We start from the raw sequence: 27,907 nt of genomic DNA on the forward strand, positions 1-27,907 counted from the left end.
CCCTCCCCGGCCCCGCCAATCGGTGCCAGCCGGGCCCCGGCGAGGCGGCCCGGGCCGGGGGGGTGGGGGGGCGGGGGGGGGGGCAGGCGGGGGGGCCCGTCCCGTCCCGCCGCTGCCGGCCCCGCCGAGCCATAAAGCCCATGGGGAGCCGGCGGCGGCCGGGCTGAGCGAGGCCGGGACCCCGGGTGCCCTGGGGCCCTCCCCGAGCAAGGTAAGGGCGGCCGGGGGGGGGGTCCCGGGGGTCCCCTGTTTCCCTCCGTGGTGCCCCGAGGGCTGCGAGCACCTGCCGGCACTGCTGGACCTGCATTGTTCCCCGGGTCCCCGCAGTCCCCAGTACCAGGACCCTGCAGCCCCACGTCCCTATAGAACTGTGTCCCCCGCAGCCCCACGATCCCTGTGTCCCGTATCGCTCTGCATCCCTGTGTCCCCATCATCTCCCTGCATCCCCTATAGCCCCGTGCCCCTGTGTCCCATTGTTCCCATAGTCCCAGGTACACCCCAGCCCTGCATCTCATGTCCCCATGTCCCCATGAGCCCCATGTCCCTGTATCCCCATATCATGACATCCCTGTGTCCCCATGTATCCCATGCCCCTGTGTCCCCATTCTGCACGTTTCTCAAGTCCCCATATCCCTGTATCTCCATGTCCCCAAGTCCCGATGTCACGTATTCCCATGTCCCTGCTCCCTGTGGGTGTCCCCCCTTCTCTCCCCTGGGACCCGCAGGGACAGTGGATGAAGGGGCACTGCAGCCCCCAGCTGTGCTCACCCCACTTTCCCCTGCCAGGTATCTCCAGGGCCACCTGTCCCTGAGCCCTGAGATGTCCCCACAGCCCAGGGTATGAGGCCTGAGGCCCCGGGGGTGGCCCCTTCCCCACCCCAGGGATGTCACCCCCAAATAGCCGCCCCCCCCCCGACACCTCCTTCTTCCTGGGTCCCCTCACCGGTGTAACGATGCTGGGTGGTCTCAGTCTGGCGCTGGGGATGTTCAGCTCCCCCCAGCCCCTCCGTGGGGCTCGGGGTCCACAGGGACAGGGTGTTTGAAGGGCGTTGGGGGGGGAGGGGGCTGGAGCATCCCCCTCCCCAGGCCCCTGTGGTGGGCAAGGGGCACCTCCAGGCTCTGGGTTAGTGACCCTGGCTGGGCTGTGGGTTAACTGGGCTGTGGGTTAACCAGGCTGTGGATTAACTGGACTGCAGGTGAACCAGGCTGTGGATTAACTGGGCTGTGGGTGAACCAGGCTGTGGGGTTAACTGGGCTGTGGGTGAACCAGGCTGTGGGTTTAACTGGGCTGTGGGTTATCACACTGGATTAGCTGGGATGTGGATTAGTGGAGCCACAGATGAGCCACGCTGGGTTAGCTGGGCTGTGGGTTAGCTGGTTTGGATTAGCTGGGCTGGATTAGCTGGGCTGTGGGTTAGTTGGGCTGGATTAGCCATGCTGGTATAGCTGGGCCGTGGGTTACCCGGGGTGCAGGTTATCCTGGTTGCAAGGTAACCTGCCTGTGGATTAGCCCAGCTGTGGGTTGACCAGGCTGTGGGATAACCAGTGGGGGTTAACTGGGCTGGGGGTGAGACGGGCTGTGGGCTGCCTGGGCTGGCAGGTTACCAAGGCACAGGGTTAGCCGGGCCGGGGTTAACTGGGCTAGGGTTTACCGGGATTACCGGCGCTGCAGTTACCGGGGCTGGTGCAGTGGATGGCTTCTTCGATGGCTACCGAGGGCTGCGCCACGCCGGCGCCAGCCGCCCCCCGGGGAGCTGAGTGGCCGTGGGGACGCCCGCCGCCACCTCCAGCCCCCCTGATCTGCCCCATGGCTGCGGGGGTCCCGTGGGAGCCCCACGCCCATGGACCCGTCGGGCGTGCTGGGGGGGCAGCTCGAAAAAACGGGTAAAAGGGGCTTTTTTTGCCCCAGTTTGCGAGCTCCGCTGATGGCTGCCAAGGGCTGGGCAGCACTGGGTGTGAGGGGGGTGGGGAATCAAAACCCATCATTTTGGCATCCCCCCAATCTGTGGGGAGGGATGGGGGTCCTCATCACCTCGATGGCCAGGGCGGGGGCTGCGGCTCATGCCTCCTCCAGCGTTTCCCGGGTGTGGGTGGCAGCGTGAAGGGTGCGGGGACGGTCATCCCCCGGAGGGCCCCCCACCAGCCCCCAGTTTGGGCTCAGACTGGTCCAGCCTCCATAGCAGGGTGCAGGGGAGGATGCGGGGGGTCCGCTGGGCAAGGAGGGGGTGCAGGGGGGATCCAGGCATCCGGGGCCCAGTGGCCGCCGGTGCAGCAGGGTGGGTGGCAGGGGGCCCCCCGGGACCCCCACCGGGGGCCGTGCTGGCTGCGGGGCACGCAGGGCCCTGCATGCTAACGAAGGGCTTCGTCAAAGCGCCTTTGTGCCCCGCCAGCTCCATTGAGGCCTCTGCTCCGGGGCTCACAATGGCCCCACTGTCCCCGTCCCCCCCCCACCCCCCCGCCAGCCCTGCGCCGCCGCCCCACACCCCCAGCCCCACGGGACCTGCCCCACGCCACGGCCCCCCATTGCCCCGACCCCACTGTGAGGATGGGGTGCCATCTCCCCCATTCCCGGTGGCCACCAGTACCATGGAGCCCAGCGCCCCAGTTTTGGGATGTGTGGGGGGGATGCTGCTGGCAGGAAGCCCGGTCATGGCTGGCACGTGCGGGCACAGGAATGGTGCCAGGGCTTGGCGGTGCCAGCAGGACATGGCGAGGGGGGGACGTCCCCCCGTGTCCCCCCCATCCCACACCGGACCCCCCAGGCAGGGCTGGACCCCTGCGTTCAGCCCCAGCGCCGAGCATCCCCGGGGGGAAACCGAGGCACGGGGGCGAGGGGGGTTAATGGGTAACCGGCCCGGCTGTGGCGGCAGCAGCTCTGCCCGCGGGCACCGTCCCCTGAGCCGGGAACAAGCGCCGGCTTGTCACAACCCGTGTCCCAGCACGGGAACCTGGCCGGGGGCACAGGGGCACGCGGCCACTGACGGGGGCTTTATGGGATGCAGTGACCCCAAGGAGGGGCGCGAGGTCCCTGAAGAGGGGGTCAGGACCCCCCAGAAGTGGTGCAAGGGACCCTGGCATGCACAGAGACTCCCAAAGTGGGGTGTGGGGACCCCGGGGGGGTGAAGAGACCCCCAAAGATGGATGGAGGGGACCCTGGGGGTGGGAAAACCCCCACAGAGGGGTGCCCGGACCCCAGGGAGGGTGCAGGGACCCCAGGGAGGTGGGCAAAGGGACCCTCAGAGGAGCAGAAGGACTTTGGGGGGTGCAGCGACCCCAAGGGGCTGAAGGAACCACTGTGCCCCTGGGGATGTGCCAGTCCCCGTCACTGCCTGGCATAGGCAGAGGTCTGGGGACGTGGTGGCTCTGGGGGACACACAGAGGCTCTGGGGGCCTCCAGCAGACTCCAAGAACACGCAGTGTCTGTGGGGATATGGTGGCTCTGGGGACACATGGTTGCTCTGGAGACCCCCAGCAGCTCAGCTGACATGGGACAGGTCTGTGACCTTGGCGTTCCCGGTGTCACCGTCCCCTCTGCAGTGCCTTTCACCACGAGGGCACCACAGCGCAGGTGGGACAGTGGCAGGTGCCACCTGTATCCCCTGGCTTTGGCGAGCAGAGGGACACCAGGCTCCAAGGAGACCCCCCATGGTGCCACCGTGTCCCCGGTGTCCCCGGCACGCTGCCCTGCCGCATCCGTGGCGGGAAACCATGGCAAGGCCAAACGCTGGCGTGGGCTGAAAGGCCCTTTCAGTGCCGGCGGCGGTGGCCGGGGCTGGCAGGGGCTGGGGACAGGGACGGGGACGGAAACGCGCCTGGCGCTGCCACCAGCCGTTTGTCCCTGTCACCTCCCATTCATCCTCCTTCCTCTTCCTCCCGCCTGGCCAGGGCGCCTGGGTCCCCTCCCCGGGACGGGACAGGGGGCGCGGGAGGAGCTGCCAGGGGACAGAGGGGACAAGTTCGCAGAGGGACGAACACGCAGACGGAGGACGGACAGGTGGGTGGGTGGGTGGGTGCACGGATGGATGGATGGACGGACAGCAGCCAGCTGTGTGGATGTGCCTCTGCAGGGATGGGGGACAGGTGGGTGAGAGCTTGCACGGGTGGCAGGATGGCCAGAGGGACGGCTGGACAGACAGACACACGCAGGGGTGGACAGGCAGGTGCATGGATCCGTGTACGCGGGTGGATAAGGGGATCAGCGGGTGGATGGACAGACAGCTGGGGAGGAGTGATGGGCAGGCAGGGTGGGTTGAGTCTGGAGGGATGGGTGCGTGGATGGACAGTGGGAGGGGTGAGACGATGGTCTGTGGTGAGGCGGGAGGACAGACGGACAGACAGGGGGGGTGGCGGGTTAATCAGTAGGGGACAGAGAGGGACAGACAACCAGATGGCTGGTGGAAGGCTGGACAGACGGACGGATGGAGGCTGCAGGAGAGGTGGGAGCATTAGCAGCCCCTGCCACTACTGAAGTGCCACCAGTCCGTCAGGTCACCTTGGGGTCCCCTACATGCCCCATGTCCCTGCACTGCCTGGGGACAGTGTGTGGGGGCTCTGTGTGAGCCCCCCCAGTGCCCCTTGTGACGTGAGATGAATCCTCCCGGCCTCGGCCCTGCCTGCTGCCATGGTGGGAGGCAGCACGGCTGGTGGGAGCCCTGGGGAGGGGTGGAAGGGGGGGTTCCTCCAGTGCTCCCACCCACCCACACTCCAGTGCACCCACACACCTATCCGTATCCCCCGTGTCCTTCCTCTCCACTGGCCTCAGCTCCGTCCCACCTGCCCAACGAGCTAACGCCGTCCTCGCCCCCGTCCATCCTGTCCCTCCACCCATCCCTCAGGTACAGCCGCCCATCCTTCTGCACACACCATCCCATCCATCCATCCTCTCCATCCGCCCATCCTCTCCATCCATCCTGTCTTCTCCGTCTTCCCACCCATCCATCCTCTCCATCCCTCTTCTTCATCCATGTTTCCTACCCATCCCTCCTCTCAATCCATCCCTCCATCCTCTCCACCCATCTCCCCACCCATCCCTCCTCTACACCCACGCCTCCCTCCCTCCACCCACTGACTCACGACCCCCCATCACCTCTCCCAGATGACATCTGCCACCAAGGTGTACTACAGCCAGACCACGCAGACCGACAGCCGCCCGCTCATCGGCTCGGGGCTGCGCCGGCGCCGGGTGATGACCAAGGATGGCCGCAGCAATGTGCGGATGGAGCACATCGCCGACAAGCGCTTCCTGTACCTCAAGGACCTGTGGACCACCTTCATCGACATGCAGTGGCGGTACAAGCTGGTCCTCTTCTCCGCCACCTTTGCCGGCACCTGGTTCGCCTTTGGTGTCATCTGGTACCTGGTGGCTGTGGTCCACGGGGACCTGCTGGAGTTCGACCCACCGGCTAACCACACGCCGTGCGTCATGCAGGTGCACACCCTCACCGGCGCCTTCCTCTTCTCCCTGGAGTCCCAGACCACCATTGGCTATGGCTTCCGCTACATCAGCGAGGAGTGTCCCCTCGCCATCGTCCTGCTCATCACCCAGCTGGTCCTCACCACCATCATGGAGATCTTCATCACTGGCACCTTCCTGGCCAAGATCGCCCGGCCCAAGAAACGCGCTGAGACCATCAAGTTCAGCCAGAATGCGGTGGTGGCCCAACACAATGGCAAGACCTGCCTGATGATCCGCGTGGCCAACATGCGCAAGAGCCTCCTCATTGGCTGCCAGGTGACGGGCAAGCTCCTGCAGACCCATCTCACCAAGGAGGGCGAGAGCGTCCGCCTCAACCAGGTCAACGTGGACTTTCAGGTGGACACCTCCTCCGACAGCCCCTTCCTCATCCTGCCCCTCACCTTCTACCACGTGGTGGATGACGCCAGCCCCTTCCGGGACATGGCCCTACGGACGGGTGAAGGCGACTTTGAGCTGGTGGTCATCCTCAGTGGCACGGTGGAGTCCACCAGCGCCACGTGCCAGGTCCGCACCTCCTACCTGCCCGAGGAGATCCTCTGGGGCTACGAGTTCACCCCGGCCATCTCCCTCTCAGCCAGCGGCAAGTACGTGGCCGACTTCAGCCTCTTCGACCAGGTGGTGAAGGTGACGGCGCCCTGTTGTCTCCACGAGACCGTCCGGTTTGGGGACCCCGAGAAGGTGAAGCTGGAGGAGTCGCTGCGGGAGGCAGCGGAGCGGGAGCGGGAGGGAGCACCCCTGAGTGTCCGCATCAGCAATGTTTGAGTGCCCACCAGCATGCCGCCAGCACCACCAGAGGTGCCACCAGGGCCCAGGGGTGCCACCAGCCCCGGAGGTGCCACCCACCCTGGAGGTGCTACCGGCTCTTCCCCCATCCCATCCTCCTGGGCCATTTTCCTCGTGGCACGGGGCAGCTCCCTCGGGGAGCCCTGTGGGTGCTTGCCCACCCGCAGGTGGCTGTCTGTCCCCCCAGCCGCCCACCTGGGGACAGGGCTGTCCTTGTGCCCCCTCACCTCATGCTCTAACACCAGCCAGAGACCCCCAGCCCCGCTGCAGGACACAATCCTGCCTGGAGATGCTGTCCTAGGGGGGCCACGGCCACCCCCAGCCCACACTTCTCGCCAGCCGGGAGCTGTCCCGCTGCCCGATCCCACCCTGGTGGGCTGGAGCCGAGACCCGAGCCGCTCACTGCACACTTGGGCTGGGGAGCGGGAGGCTCTGACCTCGGGGGACCTCTCCCCTTGCTCATGGGACCCCCCCATCCCTGGGAAGGCTCAGGCCAGGGATGCCAACCCCCTCCCCAGCCATCCGCCCCTGGCACCCTCCCCGCAGCACCCAAACCACCGGGGGCCACGGGGGCACCCCCATGTCCAGGGTCACCGCACACTCAACAAGGGAAACTGAGGCAGGAGAAGCCCCCCCACCCCCCTGTCCTCCACACCCCCCACCCCCCAGAGCCAGGCCCTCCTCCCTGCGCTGACCCCCTGCTCCAGGCCGTGGCGGGGGGGGGGGGGGCGGGTCGCACCGGGGCGTCACCGATAATCGGACACGGCTGCGGTGCTGCGTCCCCCCGGGCCGGGCATCCCCCCCAGCCCCACTCGAGCCCGTCGCTGCTGCTAACATAGAGCTCTGCTATTAACGCGCGGCCCCGGCTGCCCCCCCTCACCGTGCTGAGGCCAGGTGATACATACACATACATATATATATATATATAGTGCGACTAATCTATATATATATAACGGGGAAGGAAGGTTCCCCCCCCCGGAAAGACTGGCTCGCTGAAGTCCCGCTGTCGCCACGGCGCTGCGGGGTCTCATCCTCAATTTGGGGGGAGAAAAGGCGAAGCAGTTACTAAATAAAGGTTACGTTGATGGTGGGGAAGGGCTCTGCTGCCTGCGCCAGCGCCGCGGGGGCTCTGTGTCACCCCAGGGTCCCCCTCAGCCCCCAGCAGCAGGTGGGGGGGGGGGGCAGAGCCGTCCCCAGCCTGTGCTCCCCCCCAGCAAAGGGCACCAGGTGCTTGGTACAAAGACACAGGTTTTATTTCCAGCAGCAACTACCCGCAGCCGTCACCCGCGGGCTCAGTCCGGTCCCCCCCCCCCGCCCCCATACTGGGCGGCAACTGGGACACTGGGCAGCTGGGGTTGGCACTGGGGGAGATGTGCTCCCACCCCCCGGAACGGCCAGGGGGTGTAGGGTTATACCAGCCCCCATTGCAAACCTGTCCCCTCTGAGGATGTGGCTGAGAAACCCCCCCCCCAGGGACACGGTTGACATCCCCAAAGGGCAGCAGTCCCTCTGTGGGGGCACAGCCAGGACCCGGGTCCTGCTGGGGAGGGGACAGGAGCCTGACCCCCCCCCCCCCCAAAACATCTGAAGTGACTGCAAAGGCACTGGGTGATACTTAAAAAACAACAACAACAACAAAAGTTAAAAATCACGGTGTAGCTACAGTAATTGGGGAACATTTACAAGAGCTGGCGGCGCAGGGAGCCTCACACCAGGAAGGAGGACGTTCTGCTTGAATTCTCCCTGTGGGGAGAAGGGGGGACATTAATGGTGGTGGGTGCAATGAGGGCCACAAGCGGGGAGCAGCTGGCTGGCTGTGCCACTGTCCCCAGGGAGGGTCACAGTCCCCAAGGAGCCTGGCTTGCTCCAAGCAGGACAGGGACAAAGGATGCTGGGGACAGGGGTGGCACCTGCCAAGCCATGGGGGCACTGGGGTCTCCGTTCACCCCCTTTGGGCACCCAGCTTTGCACACCCTGCTGGGAGGTGACACAGCCTGGTGGCACTGTCACCACCCACCCGTCCCAACCCCGTACTCACTTCGCTGCGGTGCGAGGGCTGGCTGTAAATCACCTTCTTGCGGCGGTGCTGCGGAAGGCAAGGGTGGTAGATGTCACACTGCCCAGAGTCCCCCTCGTCCCCACCCCGGGCACCCGGTGACACCGCAGGCACCTTCCCAGCCCGCGGGCAGGGGCTGGTGGAGGGAGAGACCACCCGTCCCCGCTGGCAGAGGAAGAAGAGGCAGCCGGAAGGGAAGGCAGCAGCATTACAGCTTCACTTACTCTTTTCTCTCTGAAATAAAACAGAACAGGGGGCTTAGGGAGGGGCGGGGGGCACCGGGGCGAGCGGCTCCAGGCGGCTGGCACGGTACTCACTGAAGAAGCCGCGGCTGTAGGCAAACCAGATGCCGAAGGCCACGAGCGCCAGCACCATCAGCAGCACCACGACTGCAGCCACGATGCCGCCCACGTTGACTTCACCTGGAAAGAGGGACCAGGACGCTGGAGGGTGGCCGACGCCGGCACGGAAATCCCCAGCTTGGATCCCGAGCAGAATCCCAGCGTGAAAGAGGCCGGAGGCGAGCCCCCAGCCCAGCCTCCGCTCCAAGTGGGGCCGCAGCAAAGCTGGATCTGGTTCAGAGGGGGATCGGGCTGCCTGGTCGAGTTTTACGCCACCCCAAGGGCGGCTTTCCCCCTTCCCACCCCCCAGCATCGCTCCGAGGGCTTCTTTAACCCCGGGCTGTTGGAGACTACAGCAGTATCATTAACGTCACAGCTAATTAATGTCTTCGAAGGGCAGCATCGCCCTGCACTGGCACCCCCCAGAGCATGACCTGTGCCAGAAGCAGCCCAAGCGGAGCTTGAAAAAGCCCCACACTGGGGCCAGATGGGGGGACACCCGTGGCACCGGTCTCTGCTGCTGCTCCTTACTGGCTTCCATGTGGACAACGGCCGATTTCTGCGGGGATCCCACGTTGTTCGTTGCCTCACAGTAGTAGTCGCCGGTATCGAAGCCACTGAGAGGCTCAAAGATCTAGATGGTAGCAGAGAGATGAGTGAGGGGGGGGGGGAAGGCTGGGGGTCCCCACATCTGAAGCACCCGGCACTCACCAGCTCCCCCGTGGCGGGGTCCAGGGTATAGGAGGAGTTCCTGAAGGTCGGGCTGGTTTTGGGGTTGGGAGGCATCAGCATGCTGTCCTTGTACCAGCGGAAGGTGGGGGGCGGCGAGCCATCCGTCTCGGTACAGCGCAGCACGGCCTTGCTGCCGATGGTGGCCGAGGTGGGGACATGGGCCACCGGCTTGGCAGGCGGCACTGCAGGAGAGCATGGCGTCAGGGCACGGCACAGCGGTGCCAGCATCCTCCCCGTGGCTGGCTGTCCCCACGTGATGGCAGGGACAAGGATGGGCTCAGCTACGGGGACGAGAAACGGGTCCTGGGGCAGCCGAGCCACACGGGGGCCAGGGAGGGCAGGGGGCTCAGGGGGCGGCCGCACCTTGGACGATGAGGTTCACCTCCGACTTGGCGATCTGGTTGCCGCTCCCCCACCACCTCGCAGATGTACTTCCCTGTGTCCTCCCGTGTCACCGTGCTGAAGTGGATGACGTTGGGCGAGAACTGGACCCGGTTCTTGTACGAGTCTGCCAAGAAAGCGGAGACAGGGCTGGGAACCGGCCCCGACAGACGGACCGATGGGTGGGATGCCCCACACCGGGGGGTCCCTGGGGACATACCTGTCAGCTCCCCCCCATAGTAGAAAAGCACCAGCGAGGAGCCCTTCTGGAACTTCCACTCGATGCGGGGGTTGCTCAAGCCGAACCGATACGCTGAGCAGGGGATGTCAGCAGCTGCCGGGGGAGAGCGGCACTGTGGGTGCATGCCGGCGCGCTGGAGCAGCAGCACGCTTGCATCCCACCGTGGGCGGCAATCCGGGAAGCCCCAAACCCTCCCTGGTCCAGCCCCACACGGGAAATCCACCCCCAGCCTCAGGTGTTGTGCTCCCCAGGAGGCTGGGGACCCCGGGGTGAAGCCCATTTGCAGTGCTGAGGTGCCAGGGGCCGCAGCTTGGCCATGGCCCACTGGTATATCGGGGCAGGGGGGACCGTCAGCGAGCTGGGGGGTGCTGGGGCCGGAGCTGGGCACTCACGCTTATGTTCAGGCACTTCTCTGTTCTCAGAGGTGACCTGGGCTCCGACCAGGGACACTGCAGGGGGGAAAGGACACCATTAAGAAATCCAGAGGGGCCCCAGCGATGGCATAGAAGGAAGCAGGGGAAGCTGTGGCTGGGTCAGGGAGGTCACCAGGAGCCCCAAGGCAGCGGTGACGTTCCCCTGGCAGGGGTGATGGCATGTTGTGCTGTGCTGCCCAGCATGTCACGGCCCTGGGAGCCGGAAAATCTTGTCCTGCCTGCTCCTGGTGCTGCTTGTGCTGTCACGTCACCTCCTGCCCTGCCCGGTTTCTGCCTGGTTTCGCAAGAAACTGGCCAGGACGTTTCGCAACTCCCTGCCCTCTGCGCACACACACAGAGACACCCCCGCTTCTCCGCACATGCCCCGTCACAGCCCACACACGCGTGTCTCCTGCCCTTCCCGGCAGCTGTCACCACTGCCAGGCCATGGCAGTGGCAGCACGGGCTGGTGCTGTTGGTCCTCAAGGCCGCTCAAAGCCGGCGCTTCCCAGCCTGGCCACCCCGGCTCCCAGTTCTGGGCCTGGGGAAGGCGGTGACGCCAGCCGGTAAGTCACGTCACGGGGGAAGGCGACCGGGAAGTGGCACGGCCTTGTCCCCAACCCACCTGCACCTTTGCACCGCAAACCGCTGCCAAGCGAAACCTGGGTGGGTAGGGGCAGAAATAGCGATTTTGGAGGGAAAATGGTGGGGGAACGGGGCATCTGGTGTCCGCAGGCAAAGAGCGCTTCCCAGCGCGGGGCCTGGCACCACTCCTGATGGCCGGTGCAGTGGCACAGCGCTAGCTGGGAATGCCATCGGACCCCCACACAGCCGTGCCACGGACCACACCACAGCGCAGCAAGGAGGGGAAAAGGATCTGGGGGTTGTCTGGGCGGATTTGGGGCAGAAACAGCGGAAAGGTGCCATCCCAGCAGCTTCGTGAGATCATCGTGGGGGTGCTGGGGGGAGCCGGACAGGCTGCCGGGGTGGGTGCTGCCGCCAGGACACAGGCGCTGCCAGCTCCAGGTCCGAATCAGCTGGGATGGGGTTAACCCCAGCCCACTCCAGGATTGTTCCAGCACAATGGAGGGACGTCAGGGCCGACAGGAAGGCCACCACCAGCCCAGCCCGTGAGCCTACGATGATGAACCCTGTAACTTCGGCCGTCGGTGACCCCGGCTGCTCCTTAACCTGGGGCGGGGGGCATGTCCCGATGCCTGCCCTGTGGGGAGTGGGACCGGGACACCCCACCACCGCCGGCGGGGGTTCACCAGAGCCCGTGACACAAAGAAAGCCGTCAGCCCTCGGCCGGGATGTTTTCCCACAGCGGGTTTCCGGGAAGCGGCTGCATCCGTACCCCCGGCCCCGCCGAGCCGCCGGTACCCTGAAGCCCCCCCCCCCTCCCAAATTACCAGGTGTCGGGGACAAGCGATGATGGGTCGGTGGGAACAGAGGTGCCAGGATGGAGTCGGTGACACCAGCACAGCTCTTGCCCCATGTCTGGCCAAAAGCAGGGGCCAGCTCCTGCCCGCCCATCGGGCTCAACCGGGCGTCACGGCCACGGGGGCCTTTGGGGGGTCTCGGGGCCGGCGACCCCTCCCCGGTGGGGTGACCCGGGTGGTGAAAAACTTGTGCACCCATAAAATCAACCACGAACCGTAAATAACGGGGCAGCGGCGGCTCCGGGCTCTAACGGCCCCCCCGCCGCTCCGGGGCCAGAGGTCCCGCGGGAGGCGGGCGGGCACGGCCGTGTTATTAATAGCCCGTTATCGCGGTGTACGGCGGCACCGGGGCCCCTCCGTGACCTGCTCCCCGCCCGGGAACAAAGCGGGACACACGGCGCTGGCTCCGGGGCTACCACCGCCCGGTACCGGGACCCTTTCCAGGCAGCCCACCGCCGTCTCCGGACACCGACCCGCGGCCCCCCCGGTACCGGTACCGCCACCGCCCCGGCGCCCCCAGAGCGACCCGCGGCCCCCCGGTACCGCCACTGCCCCGTTGTCCAGGCACCTCGTGGCCGCCCGCCCCCCCCGGGCACTCACCGGCCGCCGCACCGAGCACCAGCAGGACCGGGGCCCGGGGCCCGGGGCCGTCCCGCCGCGCCGCTCCCGCCATGACCGCCACCGCCGCCGCACTGCGCGCCCCGCCCGGCCCAGGTGTGGCCCCGCCCCGCCCAGGTGGGCCCCGCCCACCCGGCCCGCCCACGGGGGCTGGGCCGACCTGGGACTGCCCCTCCGCCAGGTGCTGGGCGACACCGCCCCTGCCCCTGCCCCATTGGCCGCGCCGCCTGTCAACTCGGCCAAAGGGCCGGGCCCGCTCCAGCGACTGGCCGGCTCGGCCCCGCAACGCCGCCTCGATTGGCTGAGGCGAAGTGGCCGCGCGCGCGACAGGTGTGGAGAAAGCGAGGCTCACCGGCCAATCAGGGGAAGCACTTTAACTTCTGGCCAATGGGCGCGCTTTGCGTCCTTCACGGCGGCCCTCGGGCGGGACCCGGGCGTTGCCATAGCGACGGGACCCGCGGCCTCCTCGGGCCCCGACGGGCTCCCAGTACGGCCCCAGTGTTCCCAGCACACCTCCGCACCCCCCACGCTCCCCTGCTCCCACGGAGCCATCGTGGCACCGCGCTGTCACACCACGGTGACATGACGCCAGTGACACCGCAGGGACACGAAGTCCCATCCCGGGGGGGGGGGGGGCTCAGCCGGGAATAGGGGGCCCCGAGGCAGAAGGGGCCGGGGGTCTCTGGGTGCCCCCGGCCCCATGGCAGAGGGTCCCTTGGGTGCTGCAAGGTGGCTGGGGGGGGGGGAAAGGGCAGATTTGGGGTTGCTGGGAGCCCCACAAACGCCTGGGGGGGGCCTGGGGTGCTGGAGTGGGGGAAAGGAGGGGGAATAAATTGTAGGACCTGGAAAAACAAATCACTATTTTTATTTATTTTCGCTTTTTAAAGTCATAGTTTTAAAAAAAAGTCTGGCCCCACTAGGCCGGGGCCAGCCACAGCGGGCAGGGAGGGGGGGGGCCACAGCACCCCAGGACCCCCCGCACCCCCAGCGGGTGCCCGAGGCCGGCAGGGAGGGGCAAGAGTCGCCACAGCCCCCCCCCCCCGAGGGGGACAGTCCCCCGGGGAGGGTGGGCCCCGTGGGAGCAGGGGGGCGTCGTGGGCGCAGGTGGGGGGCCAGGAGACTGAGGCAGTGCTGGGGGGGCAGCCGGGGGCCGGCGCCCGCCTGGCCGAGAGCGTGTGCACGAAGCGCTGGGGGGGGGGGGGGGGAAACGGGGGACGGGACCGGGGGGAGCACGGGGACCCCCAGGGACACGGGGTGGGGGCAAAGGGTTGGGATGGGAGAGGTGGTGGTGGGGACGGGGCGGGGGGCACAAACCAAATGGGAGGGTCCTCATGTCACGCCGGGGAGGTGCTCGCTGCCGGGGGGGTTAGGCAGGGGGGGTTAGGCGTAGGGGGGGGGGTGACCCCCGGCCCCCCGCCAGGCCCCATCCCCGCCGTCCCCGTCAGTGGCTATCATTCTTGATGACTATCTCCACGCCGTGCTGGCGGAGCTGCGCCCGCAGGATCAGGTTCTTGTTCTTCAGATCCTCCACCTGACGCAGGACACAGGTGCTGGGGGGACAAGGGCGAGCACAGAAACCCCCCAGCACCCCCGAAAGGGACCCCCCCCCCACGCCTCACCTGCTGCCGCAACACCTCGTTGTCCATCTGGAGCTGGTCGAGGCCCTGCAGCTCCTCGGAGAGGCGGTGGTTGCTCTGCCGCAGCTCCTGGATGTAGTCGCAGGCTTTGGAGAGGATCCCACCCTTGCTCTGGGCGGGGGAACACGGCAGGCAGGTGAGGCCAGGGGGCACTGGCACCCCTCGAGCCTCTCCCAAGCCCCGCAGCCCCCCAGGGGGTCACCTACCTGTCCCGACTTGGTGTTCTCCATGGAGCAGTCGGGGATGATCTTGGAGAGCTGCACGATCCAGTTGTTGATCTTGTCCCTGCGCCGGCGCTCCACTGCGAGGCGGAGCGGGGGGAGCATCAGCACCATCGCAAGACCCCCAGCAGGCACCCGAGCCTCATGCCAGGGCCCCAGATCCTCAGCCCAGCACCCCCCCCCTGCTCCAAACCAGCTCCCTCCTCTGTGGGGCTGGGGGCCACCATCCCTGACTGCGCCGAGCCCGGCCCCCCCAGGAAAGGGGCAGGCGTGGTGGGCAGGGACGGATCCTGCCCGGCTCACCCCCCCCCCAGCACCAGCCCCCTGGGAAAGCACCCAAACGGCCCGAGCTCTGCCCACGCCTGGGGGGCAAGGACAGGACCGCCAGTTTTTTTGGTAAAACCGGGCTGACACCCCGTTTCGGCATCTCCGAGGAGCCGTTTCTGAAGCCGGAGGAGGGAGAACGCTGCCCAGCACTTCCAGGGCCGCCTGTGCCGTCTCCTCCTGGCCCGGGATGGCGGAGCCAGGGGCCGCCTGGGTGCCTTACCTGGGTGTGCTCGAGCTCCCCGAGGTTTGAGCTTAATCCTGCGAGCTCTGGCTTCCCCTGCTGCTGCTAATTACAGCTCTCCCCAAAAAGGTTTTTACCCTTAACTGACAAGAGCTTTATGAAACGTCCTTAAGATCTTTTCCATCTAGGAGGTGGGAACAGACAGCGTTAACCCAGGGATGGCTCAGCTCCCCACGCTGCTGCACGCCACAGCCCCCCCCACCCCGCACCAAGGACGGGATGATCCCCCCCCCCCTGCTGCCCACACCTTCGTTGTGCTGCGCCCGGCGCTTCTCATCCCGGGTGGCCCGTGGCGCCTCCGACTTCCTGTGGGAAGAGCAGCAGCGTCGGTCCCGGTGACACCGGCAGGGATCCGGCTGCGTGCCAGCCTCCCTGTGCCAGCACGGGGGAGGCCTCACTCCTGCCTGCTCCCACAGCAGGTGGGGGTGACCCACTGCTGGACCACCAGAACATCCCTCCTTTTGGTTGCACCGGTGCTGGCACAGCAAAGGGCAGCTGTGACACGCCGGTGCTCAGGGGGGCTGGGGAGGGGTCCGGTACTCACGGGGAGTAGGGGTGGGCGCGGGGGGCGATGGACCTCTGCACTCCGCCCTGCAGCACCTCCTGGGGTGACATCATCACGAAGAATTGCCCTGAACGGCCCCAAATGAGAGAGGGGATCAGGTGGGGAGCACCCTGACAGGCCCCACGAGGAACAGGGACATGACGCCCCTCCCCGCGATGGCCGTACCTGTGGGGGTGGGCTGCCCCAGGAGGGCCTCCGAGTTCTGCGTGGTGACAACAGCGGTGGCTGTGGTCCCCGCGCCGGCAGAGGTGCTGGTGTCAGCCACGGCCGTGGTGGGGAAATAGGTGTAATGAGTCTCGGTGGCCGTGGCCTCAGTCTCCACCGCATCCTCACTGGTGAAGGCGCCCTGGATGACAGCCTGGAGGGGAGGGACAACAGCGGGTGCTCGCGTCCAGCCAAGGCGATGGTCCTGCTCCCATCTGGCACCAGCACCCACCTGAGTCATGGACTGGGTGGCGGGGTAGCCGCTGATGGCGCTGGTGCCCTCTGTCTGTCCGTCCAGCTGTCCGTCGGCCACTTGGATCACCCTGTACATCACCTACCGAGAGAGCCGCGGCTGCGGGAACGGGCGGCGAGGCAGCGGCTCAGCCTGCCCAGGACCAACCCCGGCATCCAACCCACCCAGTGCCGGACCAAGCCCTGGCGCTTCCCTCCCCGCACCCCCTCTGGCTGCGACACCAGCGGGCGCTCCAGCAGAGCTGAAACCCACTTGGACCCCAAAAAGCCTCCCAGCCCCTCGGCATTCCGTCCAGAGGGAACCCAGCTGGAGGGTCTGCGTACCTGCGTCCCGCCGTTCTCTGTGCGAAAGACATACTTGATGTTGGGGTCAGGGAAGGTGGCCGCGGACTGGATGCTGGCAATGGCGACGCTGGTGGGATCCTCACCTGTGGCCACTGCACCTTAAGGCAAGAAGAGGGGGGGCGGGAAGCCCATGACGGGAAGGGGCCAGGGCGAGGGCTCCCCACGCTGCCGAGGGACCTCAGCGCCATACCCTCTCCCAGGGGCAAGAACAGGGTGCGGCGTTGTCACAGCACGTGCCTCCAGCCACAAGGCGCCAGTTGCTGGGTCTAAACTGGGCCCAGCTGGGGCTTCGGGCTTCCTTGTGGGGCAGCCTGAGCCCCAAAGCCCCCCCAGCGTGGAGAGGGGTCCCCACTCACCTTCCTGGATTTGCACCGTTCCCTCTTCTGTCTCGGCTGCTTTCTGCTGCCTACAAGGGCGAGGGGAGGTGGGTGAGGGCTGGGGTCCCCCACCGCCGCGGAGCCAGGACCACCCGGCCATCCCCCAGCCCCCTCAGCAGCACCAGCCCGGCGTCAGCCCGGCCGGCCCCGTCACCGTGGTAAAGCCCAGACGTGAGGCGGGCGCCGGCGAGCAGATCGGCGGGTCCGGCACGGTCGCGGTGCCCCCGGCATGCCGGCACTCACCCCTTCATCGCTCCGCTCCGACAGGCATCAGCGGGGCAGTCGCAGATGAAGCCTCCCGGCCTTCACAGCCCTGCGGGGAGAGGGGGGCTCAGGGACGCGCCCCAGCCTCCCCCTCCTCCTCCTCCTGCCCGGGACCTGCCGCTCTGCGCCGCAGCGGAACCGGCGCCAGCCCGGGAGGGACATCCCCCCCGCTGTCACTGGCGCCCGGGAGCGAGGACCGGGCCCCGGGGCAGGCATGCAGGCGAGGCCGGGTCCCGGTGGTCTCGGCAGTCCCGGCCCCACAGCCGCACACCGGCCGCCGCGCTCGGGCGCCCCCGCCCCGGTCCCGCCCCGCGGGTGACACGGCTGTCCCCGCAGGCACCGGCCACCCCGCTCTCCGGGGACGCTGGGGCTCGGCCTGTGCCGGGGACCCCGAGGGCGGCCGCCGCCACCCGGCTCCCCCCGGTCCTTTGTCACCCGGCGGCGGCCGCCGCGGCAGCCGGGACCGGGGGCACCGACAGCGGCGGCGGCGGCGCTCCCCCCCCCCCCGCCGCCGCCGCCGCCCCAAGCCCGCCGCGGGGTTCGGCCCCGCGTACCCTCCGCCCAGCCACGGCACCGGGTCCCCCCCCACGGCGGGCGCGGCTCCCCCGGCACTCGGTACCCCCGCGCCGGGCCGGGAAACGGGGGGTGTCAGGTGCGGGGGCGCGGCGGGCCGGCCCTCCCGGGGGTGACAGGGCCGGGCCGGGCCGGCAGCAGCGCGGCTGACAGGCCGGGCAGGGCCCGGCCGCGGTGACAGGCCCGGGGGAGGGCGGCGGGAGGCGGCGGATACCGGGGCCCGGGGGAGGGAGAGGGGGGGCCCGCGCCCCGCCGGGGGCAGCGGCGGATGGGCCCGGGGGCCGCGGCCGGGCCCGCGCCCACCGACGGCCGCCACCGCGCCCGAGCCCCGCGACCCGCGGGCGGGGGAAAGGGGGGAGGCTGCCCGGCCCGGCCCTTGTCGCCGCCCCCGGCCCCACGCAGCCCCCGGCCCCGGCCCCGCCGCCCCCGCCGTTACCTCGCTGCGCCGGGCCGCCCTGCGCGCGCTCGGCCCCTTGTCTCGCCATGGAGCTCCGCACATGCGCACGGCGCCGCCGCCCCGCCATGACGGGCCCGGGCGGAAGCGCGCCCCGCATCCACCCCCGCCGCCATCTTGGGCAGGGGCGCCGCGTAGCGCAGTGCGCCGCCGCCGCCGCCATCTTGGCGCCGGGCACGGCCTCCCCGCCCCTCCCCGCCGGCGCCATCTCAGTGCGTGCCGGCCTCGCGGGCGCCATCTTAGACGGCGAAGCGCGGCGCTTCTGCCCGGCGCCATCTTGGATGAGGGCAGCGCCATTTTGGGGGCGGGCATCGCGCCCCTCTCCTCACACCCCGCTCGCCAAAAGCGGCCCGGCTCGCCGCCGCCTCGGGGGAAGCAACCCCCCGCCCTGCCCGGGCGCTGCCATGTTGCATTGAAGGAGGTCACAGCAGTACACGAAGCCCATCGTTGCCTTTATTAACCCCGTGCCCCCCTCCCCGGCAGGAGCACGGACGCCTACCCGCCGCCCTTCCCCAGAGCTCAGCGCTCACCCGCTGCCCCCTCAGTGCCCACCGGCTGTTGCAGCTGCGACAGCGCCGCCCCCTCCACCTGCGCTGCCGGCCGGGCCAGGCCCAGCCGGCTCCTCCCTGGCGCCTCGCCCTCAGGGGCCGCCATGCAGCTGAGGGGCCGCAGGAGCCGTGGCCTCAGGGGGGCCTGGTGGAAGGGCAGGGCCTTGGGGGCGGCAGGCACCAGCTCCCCCCCGCCGTAGGTCTGGATCCTCCTCACCGGCGCCTGGGCGAGCTGCTGCTCGGCAGCCATGGCCACCGCCGCGTCAAATGAGATGCTGCCGCCCCCCCGCCAGCCTGCTCTCCTTGCCCCCGCCGCTGCTTTGCCAGCCCCGGGCTGCTGGGGGGACCCCTCCGGCGCCGTGGGGCTGGGGAGCCGCTGGGGCAGGGGGGCTGCATCCCCCGCCGTGGCCAGGGCTGCGCCATCGGTCAGGGGCGCGCAGGGCTGCAGGGCAGGGGGGACCTTGGCAAACTGCGGCTTGGGTGGCACGACGGGCACGGAGCGGGCCTGCTGCACCCTGACCGTGCGGGCAGCCAGGCGCACCGGGGCGCTGCCGTCGCGGCGCAGCACAGCCGCGGGCTCAGCGTGCCCCAGCCCCCCGGGGGGCTCGGCCCGGCTCAGCTGTGGGCCCTCAGGGGGGGTGCCGCACAGCTCCGGGGCCGAGGCGGAGAGCGAGGGGGACCTGGGGCTGCCCCCCGGGGTGGCACTGGTCCCTGCCGCGCTGGCTGCAGGCAGTGGGAGAGCCTCAGGGACAGGCCCCGGGCATGGGGGCTGCTCTGGCTCCTCGGGGGGCTCCTCTAGGGAGGAGGTTGGAGGGGACGCCGGAAAAAGCTGGGGTTTGTCCTCCTCAGGCTCCTCTGAGGTGGGGGGACCAGAGCCAGCTCCATCCTCTTCGACTTCCCCAGCCGATGTGTCGGGAACCAGCCCTGCTCCCACATGGCTGCCAACTCCTCCGGCCTCCTCCTCCGGGCTGGCTTCAGTGTTGGAGTCAGTTCTGCTGGGGCTGGAGCCACTGTCCGCAGCCCCCTCCCCTCCACTCCCCTCCCCTGGGGGCTGCCCGGTGCCTGGTGCCCCCACCTCTGCTGGCACCCCAGCAGGGTCCCCGGGGTGCTCCCCCTCACCCGGAGCATCCTCCTCCACGGGGCATGTCCCTGCCGGCCCCGGCGCTGGAGACTTGTCCTGTGGCACGACGGTGCTGTCAGCACCGGGTTGGGGCGGTGATGCGGTCTCTGGGGCCGTACCCTCGCCTGGCAGCTGGTCGAGGGGCTCCAGTGACACCACCAGCGGGCTGAGGTCATCATGGGCGCTGAGGAACATGTCATCCGAGTCAGTATCCCCGGCAGGGTCCTCGGCGTCGGAGCCGCTGGGAGCCATGAAGAACATCTCCTCATCCATGCACTCCTCGATGGAGAGGTAGCTGGCAGGCTGCTCCACAGGGGGCTCCCCTGGCTGGGGACGGGGATGGGCGGGATGGTGACGGCCACGCCGGAGACCCCCCCCAGCCCCACCTGGGTGTGGAGCACTGCATGGCCCCGAGATCCCACGCTGGGGCGGGAGGGGGGTGTTGCCACCCTGTTCCCCATCATCCAACACCATATCCCACATCCCCACCCCCTCCCCACCATACCCCAGCCCAGCCCTGTCCCCTCCATCCCCACTGCACCCCCTCTGTCCCCCACCCTGACAGGGACAGACGGGTGACCCTCTGCCTGCCCCCAGCCCTCCCACCCCGCCCCCAAAGCGTGGCGACGGCGCTGTCGGCTCACGTTCATGAACGCGCTCTCCATCCCCTCCTCTATGGCCGGGAACCCCGAGCCGTCCCCGGGGGCCAGTGTCCGGCAGCAGGGACCGTGCCGCTGGCTCCATGTCCCCGACGCCCTCCAGCCACGTCTCCTGGCTGTCCAGGAAGGCGAAGGAGTCCCGCAGCTCCAGGGAGAGCCGGGTCTCCTCTGCGTCCGCCTTCTCCTCCCCTGTGGAAGGAGACAGAGGGGACTGAGCCCAGTGTCCCCCCGGCGCCCCGGGGGTCCCGCAGCGGCTGCTCCCAGGGGCTGCTTCTCACCACTGTGGTGCTCCGGTGCCTCGGGCTCCCCAGCTGAGCAGCGGGGGGGGCGGCGGGGGGCTGGCGGGCAGCTCTCTGCCCACGGCCGCCTGGGCCAGCACTGGGCACGGCAGCCCCCGCGTCAGGCGGGAGAGGTTGGAGGTGATGTGGAAGGGGACGGTGACGGAGAAGGGGCCAGAGATGTGGACCCCCGCACACTTCTCGGCACGGCTGCGGGTGGTCTTGGGTGAGCGGCCGGGGGCCACCAGTGAGGCCTGGCCGGCTTTGGGGGTGGTGGGCTCTGACTTGGTGCTGCTTTCACCCTCCGACTCAGGGCCCCACTGCTCCTCCTTCCCCTTCAGCTGGTCCTCCAGACTCTCATCCAGCTCGGGGCAGCTCTCCCGTGGCGACGGGCAGGTGTCGAAGCTCTCCCGGCGCTGCAGCGGCTGCTTCACTGACCGCTTCTTGCTCAGCCGAGGGTCATCTGCACCTGGCGGGGAGGAAGAGTCAGGGCATGGAGGTGGCCCCTGTCCCCAGACCTCCCCGCGCCGGGGACCTGGCTGGTCAGCACCATGGGAGCTGCTGAGCTGGGGGACCATCCCCGCTCTGCCCTCTCCATCCCTGTGCTGTGCCCTCCGTCCCCATCCGTGTCCCCTCCATCCCCAGGCCTGTCCTGATGATCCCGCCTTGGGGACAGGGACAGTTCCCACGGAGCACCGCCGCGCACCCCTCTTACCGTCACTGGCGAAGGGGACGGAGCTGAGCGAGTCCATGCTCTTGGCTGGCCGCAAGCTCACTTTACCGCACTTGTCATCTGAGGGTGGGGGACAGGAGAAGGGGAGTTTGGGTTTGGGGACACATCGTCCCCCGAGCGTGGGGTCCTTCCCTCTGGCCCCTGTGGTGGGGATGCACCAGGGGTCCCCACCTTTCTCCTCTGTCTTCACCAGCTTGCGCTTGGCCTCGTGGCTGGAGCGGCCCAGGTTGAAGATGGACCTCCACTTCTTGGCCTTGAGGGACCCCTTCCTCCTGTGGGACCCCAGGGTGTCAGGGGCGGCGGGCACACGTGCGTGCAAGGAGCACACGCGGTGCCTTTGGACACATGCAAGAGCTCGTGCACGCCTACAGGCATAAGTGCAAGAGAGCGTGTGCCCACGCTTGTGTGTGTAAGAACACGCGTGCACCGCCCAGGCCGTGGGGGTCGCCGTGGGGTCCCTGGGGAGGGGGTGGCGGCAGGTCCCACCTGTGGTCGCTGAGCTCAATGATGGTGTGGTAGGGCCGGATCGGGGGGGGCCCATCGCCCTGGCTGAGCACGGCCGGCACATGGTACGGTGGGGGCTGCCCATCCCCCGGCCCCCCCCCGCCTAGCAGCAGGGATCGCCGGGAGGACTCGCCACCTGCGGGCCACCAGGACAGGGCGTTAGGCTCGCACCGGGGGCCCCCCGTTGCCACGTGTGTCCCCCCCAGCCCAGGCCAGGACATACCACGGAGAGGCGCGTCCCCGAAGAGCTGCTCGACGTGGGTGAGGATGAACTCCACCACAATGGACTGGACCCGCACCTCCATGAACGCTGCCGTGCCGTTGAACCCTGTCGCCTCAATGTCCTTTGACCTGCCGCGAGGACACCAGGGGGGTCTCTCTCAGGCTCCCCCCAAGGAAAGGGGGGATGCTCATCACCCCCCGTGCCCCAGCGCTCACCGCAGCAGGTTGGGCGCCCAGACGATAGCCAGGTTCCTGGCGTGCATGTTGGTCTGGCTGCTGTAGGACGCCATGTGCAGGAGGTGCCTCATCAGGAACTCCAGCGTCCTGCGGGCACCAGGGTGCATCAGGGACAGTGGTGCCCACGGGGGACACTGGCTTTGGGGTTCCCCCCCGCACCCCCTTACCTGTAGTGGGGCACCGGCAGCTCCTTCAGCACCTCCTTGATCTTCACCAGGCGAGCCTCCTCCATCTGGATAGCCACCGCGTCCTGCCCGGGGGACGAGGATGAGGTGACAAGTGCCAGCCACCTTCTGGGGTTGGGGACAGGTAGCAGCACCAGGGCAGGGGCGGGACACTCACGGAAAATTTGTCATAGAGCTGGTAGGTGAGGAGGGGGTTGGGGAGCTCGCGGAAGTACGCCTTGCAGAGGGAGCTGACGCAGTGGATGTCCTGCAGGTAGACGTCCTTCTGCAGGTCGGGGCAGCGGTCGCTGTCGAACTCCTGCCTGCGAGCGAGGTGGCCGGCTTGGCATGGGGGGCGGCTACGTGGATCCCTCCCCGGCCCTGCTTGGGGGATTTCCACTAGGGTGGGCTGGGACGTGTCCCCGTGGCGGTGGGGAGGGTGTCTGGGCCGGTCCCCACAGGGCTGGGGGGATGCACAAGGACCGTGGTGGGACCCGACGCAGCCCCAAGGGGTGGGCTCGTCAGCCAGGTCCTGCTGCTGGGGACTGGGGGATGCTGCGGGTGCCAGGGACACGAGGAGGTGGGGAGCACAGGGGGTACGAGGATACCGGGGATGTGGGGGTGTTGGGGACGTTGCAGACCCTGGGGACACTGGCAGTGCTGGGGTTCTTGGGGACATGGGAAAAGGGGAGGAAAGAAGCACTCGAGGGAAGAACCGAGAGAGCAAAGGAGTGAAAAACACCTGAACCAAATGTGGAAAGAATGAAAGACAAAAAGAAAGAAAGAATTAAAAAGAAAATAAATGGGGGGGGGGGGCACGCGGGGAAAGGAAGAAAAGGAGCAAGTGGAAGAAGGGCTGAAGTGGCGAGGGCAGGATGGAGCTGGGAGCTGCGGCGGGGCAGGATGGGGAAGGAAGGGGCTGCGGAGCGCCCGAGGGGCCGGGGGGCTGGATCCAGCCGACTCAGCGCCGGGGTCGGCTTCTGCACAGGCTGTGGCCCATCCTCCCCCTCCTGTCCCTGTTGCCTGGCTGGTCCGGTCCCCGTCCCAGTTGTCCCTCCTGCGTGGTCCCAGCCTTGTCCCACCCCATCGCCCTCCTGTCCTGTTCCTGTCTGGTCCCATCTCATCCCGCCCTGGCTCTGTCCCGCCTCCATCCCACCGATCTCACGTCCAGCCCATCCCGGTCCCATCTCATCTCATCCTCATTTCCACCCTTTCTGGTCCCACCTCCCTCCTGTCCTCTTCCCAATCTCCATCCCACCTGGTCCCAGCTCTGTCCCCTCCCCACCTCCCTCCCTTCCCATGTCCCAGCAGCATCCACCTCCACCCTGTCTGCTCCCATCTCCATCCCATCCCTCTCTTCCAGCCATCTCCCTCCTGTTTGATCCTGTCTGGTTTCCATCCCCATCCCACCTGCTCCCATCTCCATCCCGTCCAGCCCCCTCCCATCCCCGCCCCACCGCGCTCACCGCAGCCGCTGGATGTTGGAGGAGACGCCCGAGAGGCGGTAGATGCCGTCCACCACCCCATGCTGCTCCACGAACTTGGTGCAGCTCCTCAGCACCTGGGGCACTGCAGGATGGGACCCCAGGTCTGCCACCGCCCACCTCCCCCCAGCCCCAGCTCCACTCCTGTCGGGAGTCGAGGGCGTCAGAGTAGAGCAGGGCCACCCACCCCCCAGGGACCTGGTGACGGGGTCTCCCTGGGGTGGCCGGTCCCCACACCAGGCACATCCCGGCAGACTGGAGCCACTGAGTCCCCAGGGCTGTGGCCACCCCTCTGTCCCCTCGGGGTCGCAGTGGGGCTCCCAGATTGGAGCTGTGCGGAGACACCAGGACCCCCCAGATCTCGGAGGGGCCTCGCCGGGCGCCCCGGCTGCAGCGCTTGCTCAACGGCTGGTGATGCAACTCTGTGGGGTGAGTCACCCCGGTCCTTTCCCTGCGGCACCGCTGGGCACCCTCCCGCCTTCTGGCAGCCACGGGCACGACCCCTGGCTGGGGGGCTCAGCGGGCGGCGGGGCGCGGGCGGTGGGCGCTTACCGTCCTGCCCTGACTGCTGGAGATGCTCCAGGAGGTCGCAGCCGAAGACCCGCTCCTTGGTGCCGCCCTTGCGCCTCGCCTTCTGCCGGGCCTTCAGCGCCAGCGACATGGAGGCGGCGCGGACCCCCGGCAGCGGGGTCAGGCCCTGCCCATGGCCCGAGCACCCCAAGGCCCACGGAAGCAGCCCCCGGGGGGGAGCGCGGCAGCCCGGGGGGCCCCGGCACAGCCTCGAGGCCTGGGGCGTCCGCCAGCGGCAGCAGGAAGGCGGTGGCCGCCTTCGAGGCCGCTTCCTGCTCCTCGGCGCGTCGAAACCGCAGGGCAGGGCGCAGGCGGCACGCTCCTGCGCGCTTCCGCACGCTTGTGCAAGCTGGGGCACGCTCGTGTGCGCTTCCGCACGCTTGTGCGAGCCGGGGCACGCTCGTGTGCGCTTCCGCACGCTTGTGCGAGCCGGGGCACGCTCGTGTGCGCTTGCTCAGGCACGCTCACATGAGGCCGCGCGCACGTTGACACGCTTGTGCGGGCACTCGCACATGGCTCACCCACGCGCCCGCCGCGTACATGTGTGGAGTGCCCAGGTGTGGCTGTCCTTGCACACGCGCGTGCCTGCAGCGTGCACCAGCCCCCGTGCCCCCGGCTGAGACCAGACGCACTTGACACAGGGCCCCAGGGTCCCGCGCGGGGGTTTATTTACAAGCGCGGCCAGGCAGCAGCGGGGGGGTGGGGGGGCCCCCTGTCCTATACAGGTATGTACACATCGGTTGCAGCACCCCCGGGGACCCCCACTGCCAGCCCCACGCCTGGGGGCCCCGGCCCCAGGGGGGGTCCCCTCAGCAGCGTGGGGGACAACGATGGGGGTTTGGGGTTTTTTTCAGGGCCGGGGGGTGGGGAGAGGGGACACAAGCGTCCCAAGTGCCACCGGCAAACCACATCCTGAGCCGGGGACAGCCGCGTGTCCCCAGCACCGCGCAGGAAGGAGCCGACCCAGAGTCCGAACGATCCCAGCCGGGGGGCTCCTGCCCCTCTCCTGTCCTCGGGGTGTCCCCACACCCGTGGGTCCTGGATGCTGCCGTCACCTCCTCTGGCCAGCCACCAGTGAACGTCCCCACTTTTGTGCCAGCAGCAGGGTGACACCTGGGGACTGGAGCCCCGCCCTGGGGCACGGTGCATGTCCCTAATCCCACGTCAGCAGCAAGGTGACACGTGCATGTCCCCAACCCTGTGCCAGCAGCAGGGCGACGCTCGGGGACTGGAGCCATCCTGGGGCACGATGCATATCCCCGACCCCGTGCCAGCAGCAGGGTGACGCCCGGGGACCGGAGCCCTGTCCTGGGGCACGGTGCATGTCCCTGACCCCGTGCCAGCAGCAGGGTGACGCTCGGGGACCGGAGCCAGCCCGGTGGGCAGGCAGAGCCGGGGGAGCCACAGGGGGGAACGGGGGTCCCTTGGGTGTCCCCCCCGGCCCTGCCCGGCTCACACCAGGTGCCCGCGGCCATTGATGTAGATGCCATTGGTGGTGGGCTTGGCCTGCAGCATCCCGTTCTCCTGCACAAAGTGGGTCATGGCCTGCTTGATGGGGTCGTCCCCCCCACTGCCGCCACCATCCTCCTCCTCCTCCTTCGGCTCCTTCCCTGCCAGGGTGGGCAGCAGCGGTGCTGCCGGCACCTCTGTCTGCGTCTCGATCTCCCGCACTGTCGAGAGCGTCGAGTAGCTGCGCCCTTCGGGCTCTTCGCTCTGCAGGGACAAGGGACAGGCGTCACTGCGGATGGACGAACCCCCCAGGGACCCTCATGGGGACGGGGCGCTGCCGTGGGGCATAGGGAGGTGCACGAGGGCTCAGCGCACAGGCACGCAAAGGTGCCTGCAGGCGGGAGGGCTTCACACACCCAGCACAGGGGTGTGTCGGGAGCATGCCAGCAGTGGAGGGGACACTCCGGGAGCCACAGCCCTGGGCTGGGTGTGGGGCTGAGCTGGACCCCCACCCCCCTGTGGCACTCACCATGGCGGAGCAGATGCTGGTGCCGCGCAGGCTGTCCCCACGCAGGCTGCCTTGCCGGCTCTCCGCACGCAGCTGCAGCGTCTCCTCCAGCTGAAACAGCCCCATGAGACCCAGCCCCCCACAGCCGGGCCCCCATGCCTCCCACTCCCCGGTCCTCCTGCAACACCCCTACACCCAGCACCCAGGGCACCCCAACACCCGGCACCTGGGGCATTCCAGCATCCTTCACCCCAGGCACCCCAACACCCAGGGCACGCCAAGACCTACCACCTTGGGCACCCCACTGCCCACCACCCCGGGCACCCCACCACCCAGGACACCCCAAGACCCCCTCCCTTGGGCACCCCACCTGGGTGCGTGTGTCGGTGCTGTGGCTGGAGTGCAGGCGGCGGATGGAATTCTCCCGGGTGAGCGTCAGCTCCTCCTCGCTGGGGACACAGTGAGGGACACGCTCAGCACAGGTCCCCCATGTCCACCCCCACCCCCTGCCCCTCTCCCTGCCTCTTACTACTTCTCGGAGATGCGCTTGGTCTTGCGCTTGTGGTAGAGGGTCATGACAACAACGACAACGACGAGGACGCAGAGCAGGACAGCGGCGATGACGCCCACCACCACCACCGAGGCTGAGACCAGGTCCACCCTGCGCACCTCGTTGTCTGCGGGGACACCCGTGGGGTGGGAAGGCATGGTGGGGGGGGACAAGAAGATGGGGGGTGGATAGACGGAAATAGGAGTATGTGGATGGGTGGGTAAATGCATGAGTATGTGGATGGACGGATGGGTCCATGGGTGGATGGGTGGTTAGATGAACAATGGGTGGAAAGATGGATGGACAGAGGTGCCAGAGGGATGGATGGGCAGATGGATGGGTACATGGATGGATGAGTAGACAGATGAGTAAATGGGTGGGTGGATGAGTAGACCGATGAGTAGACAGACGGGTGGCTGAGGGGACAGATGAGTGTATGGACGGGCACACAGCGGACGAACAAATGGAGAATGAGACACGAAAGGGGGAGGAGGGATGGATGGATGGACAGACAGGTGGGCAGATGGGTGGATGGATGAAGAAATGGAGGGAGAGTTGGGTGGGCAGAGTGGGTGGGGTGGGTGCACGGCTGGACAGCCAAGAGAACAGACAGAAGGATGGATGGGCAGGCAGACAGACGGACAAATGGGTGAAGAGGCAGAGGAGCACCTGGGGAAGGACAGGTGAATGGATGGGTGTAGGAAGAACCTGGGGGGGGACAGACGGACAAGCGGGTGGCAGGAAGGGCAGGCAGGTGGAAGAGAGCCCTGGGATGGACAGACAGATTGGCGCAAGCTGCACCAAACGGCACCCCCCACCCCCCAGGCTCCCACCGGCACCACCCTGGGACCCCCACCCCAATGCCCACCCGCCACCAGTGCACCCACCCCGGCGCCCCCCAGGTGCCCACCTGCCACCCTGCTCTTGATGCTGACGTT

The 27,907-nt window shown here is 68.3% G+C and overlaps 5 protein-coding genes across 7 annotated transcripts in view; 1 reads left to right on the forward strand and 4 right to left on the reverse strand.

Moving 5' to 3' along the window:
- The first annotated feature begins 68 nt into the window (after positions 1–68).
- On the forward strand, positions 69–7,690 carry KCNJ10 (potassium inwardly rectifying channel subfamily J member 10). The gene is made up of 2 exons (XM_056322104.1): positions 69–211; positions 5,096–7,690. Exon 2 carries the CDS (start codon positions 5,096–5,098, stop codon positions 6,236–6,238), a length of 1,143 nt encoding a protein of 380 aa, XP_056178079.1. The 5' UTR covers positions 69–211; the 3' UTR covers positions 6,239–7,690.
- Positions 7,691–7,895: 205 nt separating this feature from the next.
- F11R (F11 receptor) lies at positions 7,896–12,605 on the reverse strand. Its single transcript, XM_056322122.1, is given in 9 exon segments — positions 7,896–8,549; positions 8,633–8,737; positions 9,188–9,290; positions 9,368–9,570; positions 9,752–9,795; positions 9,797–9,896; positions 9,990–10,103; positions 10,403–10,459; positions 12,466–12,605. Coding segments are annotated over 9 exon segments (813 nt in total). The 5' UTR covers positions 12,539–12,605; the 3' UTR covers positions 7,896–8,535.
- Positions 12,606–13,326: 721 nt separating this feature from the next.
- On the reverse strand, positions 13,327–18,079 carry USF1 (upstream transcription factor 1). 2 transcript variants are annotated; one of them, XM_056322120.1, is made up of 11 exons: positions 17,926–18,079; positions 16,896–16,965; positions 16,632–16,681; positions 16,255–16,367; positions 15,911–16,012; positions 15,640–15,832; positions 15,454–15,541; positions 15,157–15,215; positions 14,327–14,421; positions 14,103–14,231; positions 13,327–14,014 (listed from the first exon to the last, which is right to left on the reverse strand). In XM_056322120.1, exons 2-11 carry the CDS (start codon positions 16,901–16,903, stop codon positions 13,925–13,927), a joined length of 927 nt encoding a protein of 308 aa, XP_056178095.1. In that variant the 5' UTR covers positions 16,904–16,965; positions 17,926–18,079; the 3' UTR covers positions 13,327–13,924. The 2 variants fall into 2 exon arrangements, with proteins under 2 accessions (XP_056178095.1, XP_056178094.1); XM_056322119.1 differs by having other exon boundaries at positions 16,255–16,373.
- Positions 18,080–18,386: 307 nt separating this feature from the next.
- Positions 18,387–24,728, reverse strand: ARHGAP30 (Rho GTPase activating protein 30). Its single transcript, XM_056322626.1, has 11 exons — positions 24,445–24,728; positions 23,875–23,977; positions 22,587–22,731; positions 22,412–22,494; positions 22,224–22,331; positions 22,009–22,136; positions 21,768–21,921; positions 21,453–21,553; positions 20,550–21,341; positions 20,218–20,459; positions 18,387–19,938 (listed from the first exon to the last, which is right to left on the reverse strand). The coding sequence occupies exons 1-11, from the start codon at positions 24,551–24,553 to the stop codon at positions 18,463–18,465; spliced, it is 3,441 nt and encodes a 1,146-aa protein (XP_056178601.1). The 5' UTR covers positions 24,554–24,728; the 3' UTR covers positions 18,387–18,462.
- A 132-nt stretch (positions 24,729–24,860) lies between these two features.
- NECTIN4 (nectin cell adhesion molecule 4) overlaps positions 24,861–27,907 on the reverse strand; it is a 15,627-nt gene continuing 12,580 nt past the window's right edge. For both annotated transcript variants that reach the window (XM_056322142.1, XM_056322141.1), the window contains exons 6-10: positions 27,880–27,907; positions 26,949–27,096; positions 26,790–26,868; positions 26,441–26,530; positions 24,861–26,175 (exon numbers count right to left, since the gene is read on the reverse strand). The exon at positions 27,880–27,907 is cut by the window's right edge and continues 1 nt beyond it. In XM_056322142.1, the coding sequence (XP_056178117.1) occupies positions 25,915–26,175; positions 26,441–26,530; positions 26,790–26,868; positions 26,949–27,096; positions 27,880–27,907 (606 nt within the window). In that variant the 3' untranslated portion in view covers positions 24,861–25,914. The remainder of the gene's footprint in view (positions 26,176–26,440; positions 26,531–26,789; positions 26,869–26,948; positions 27,097–27,879) is intronic.

Source organism: Falco biarmicus, chromosome 19 (genome assembly GCF_023638135.1).
Source record: "Falco biarmicus isolate bFalBia1 chromosome 19, bFalBia1.pri, whole genome shotgun sequence".
In the NCBI taxonomy this organism is placed as follows: Eukaryota; Metazoa; Chordata; class Aves; order Falconiformes; family Falconidae; genus Falco; species Falco biarmicus.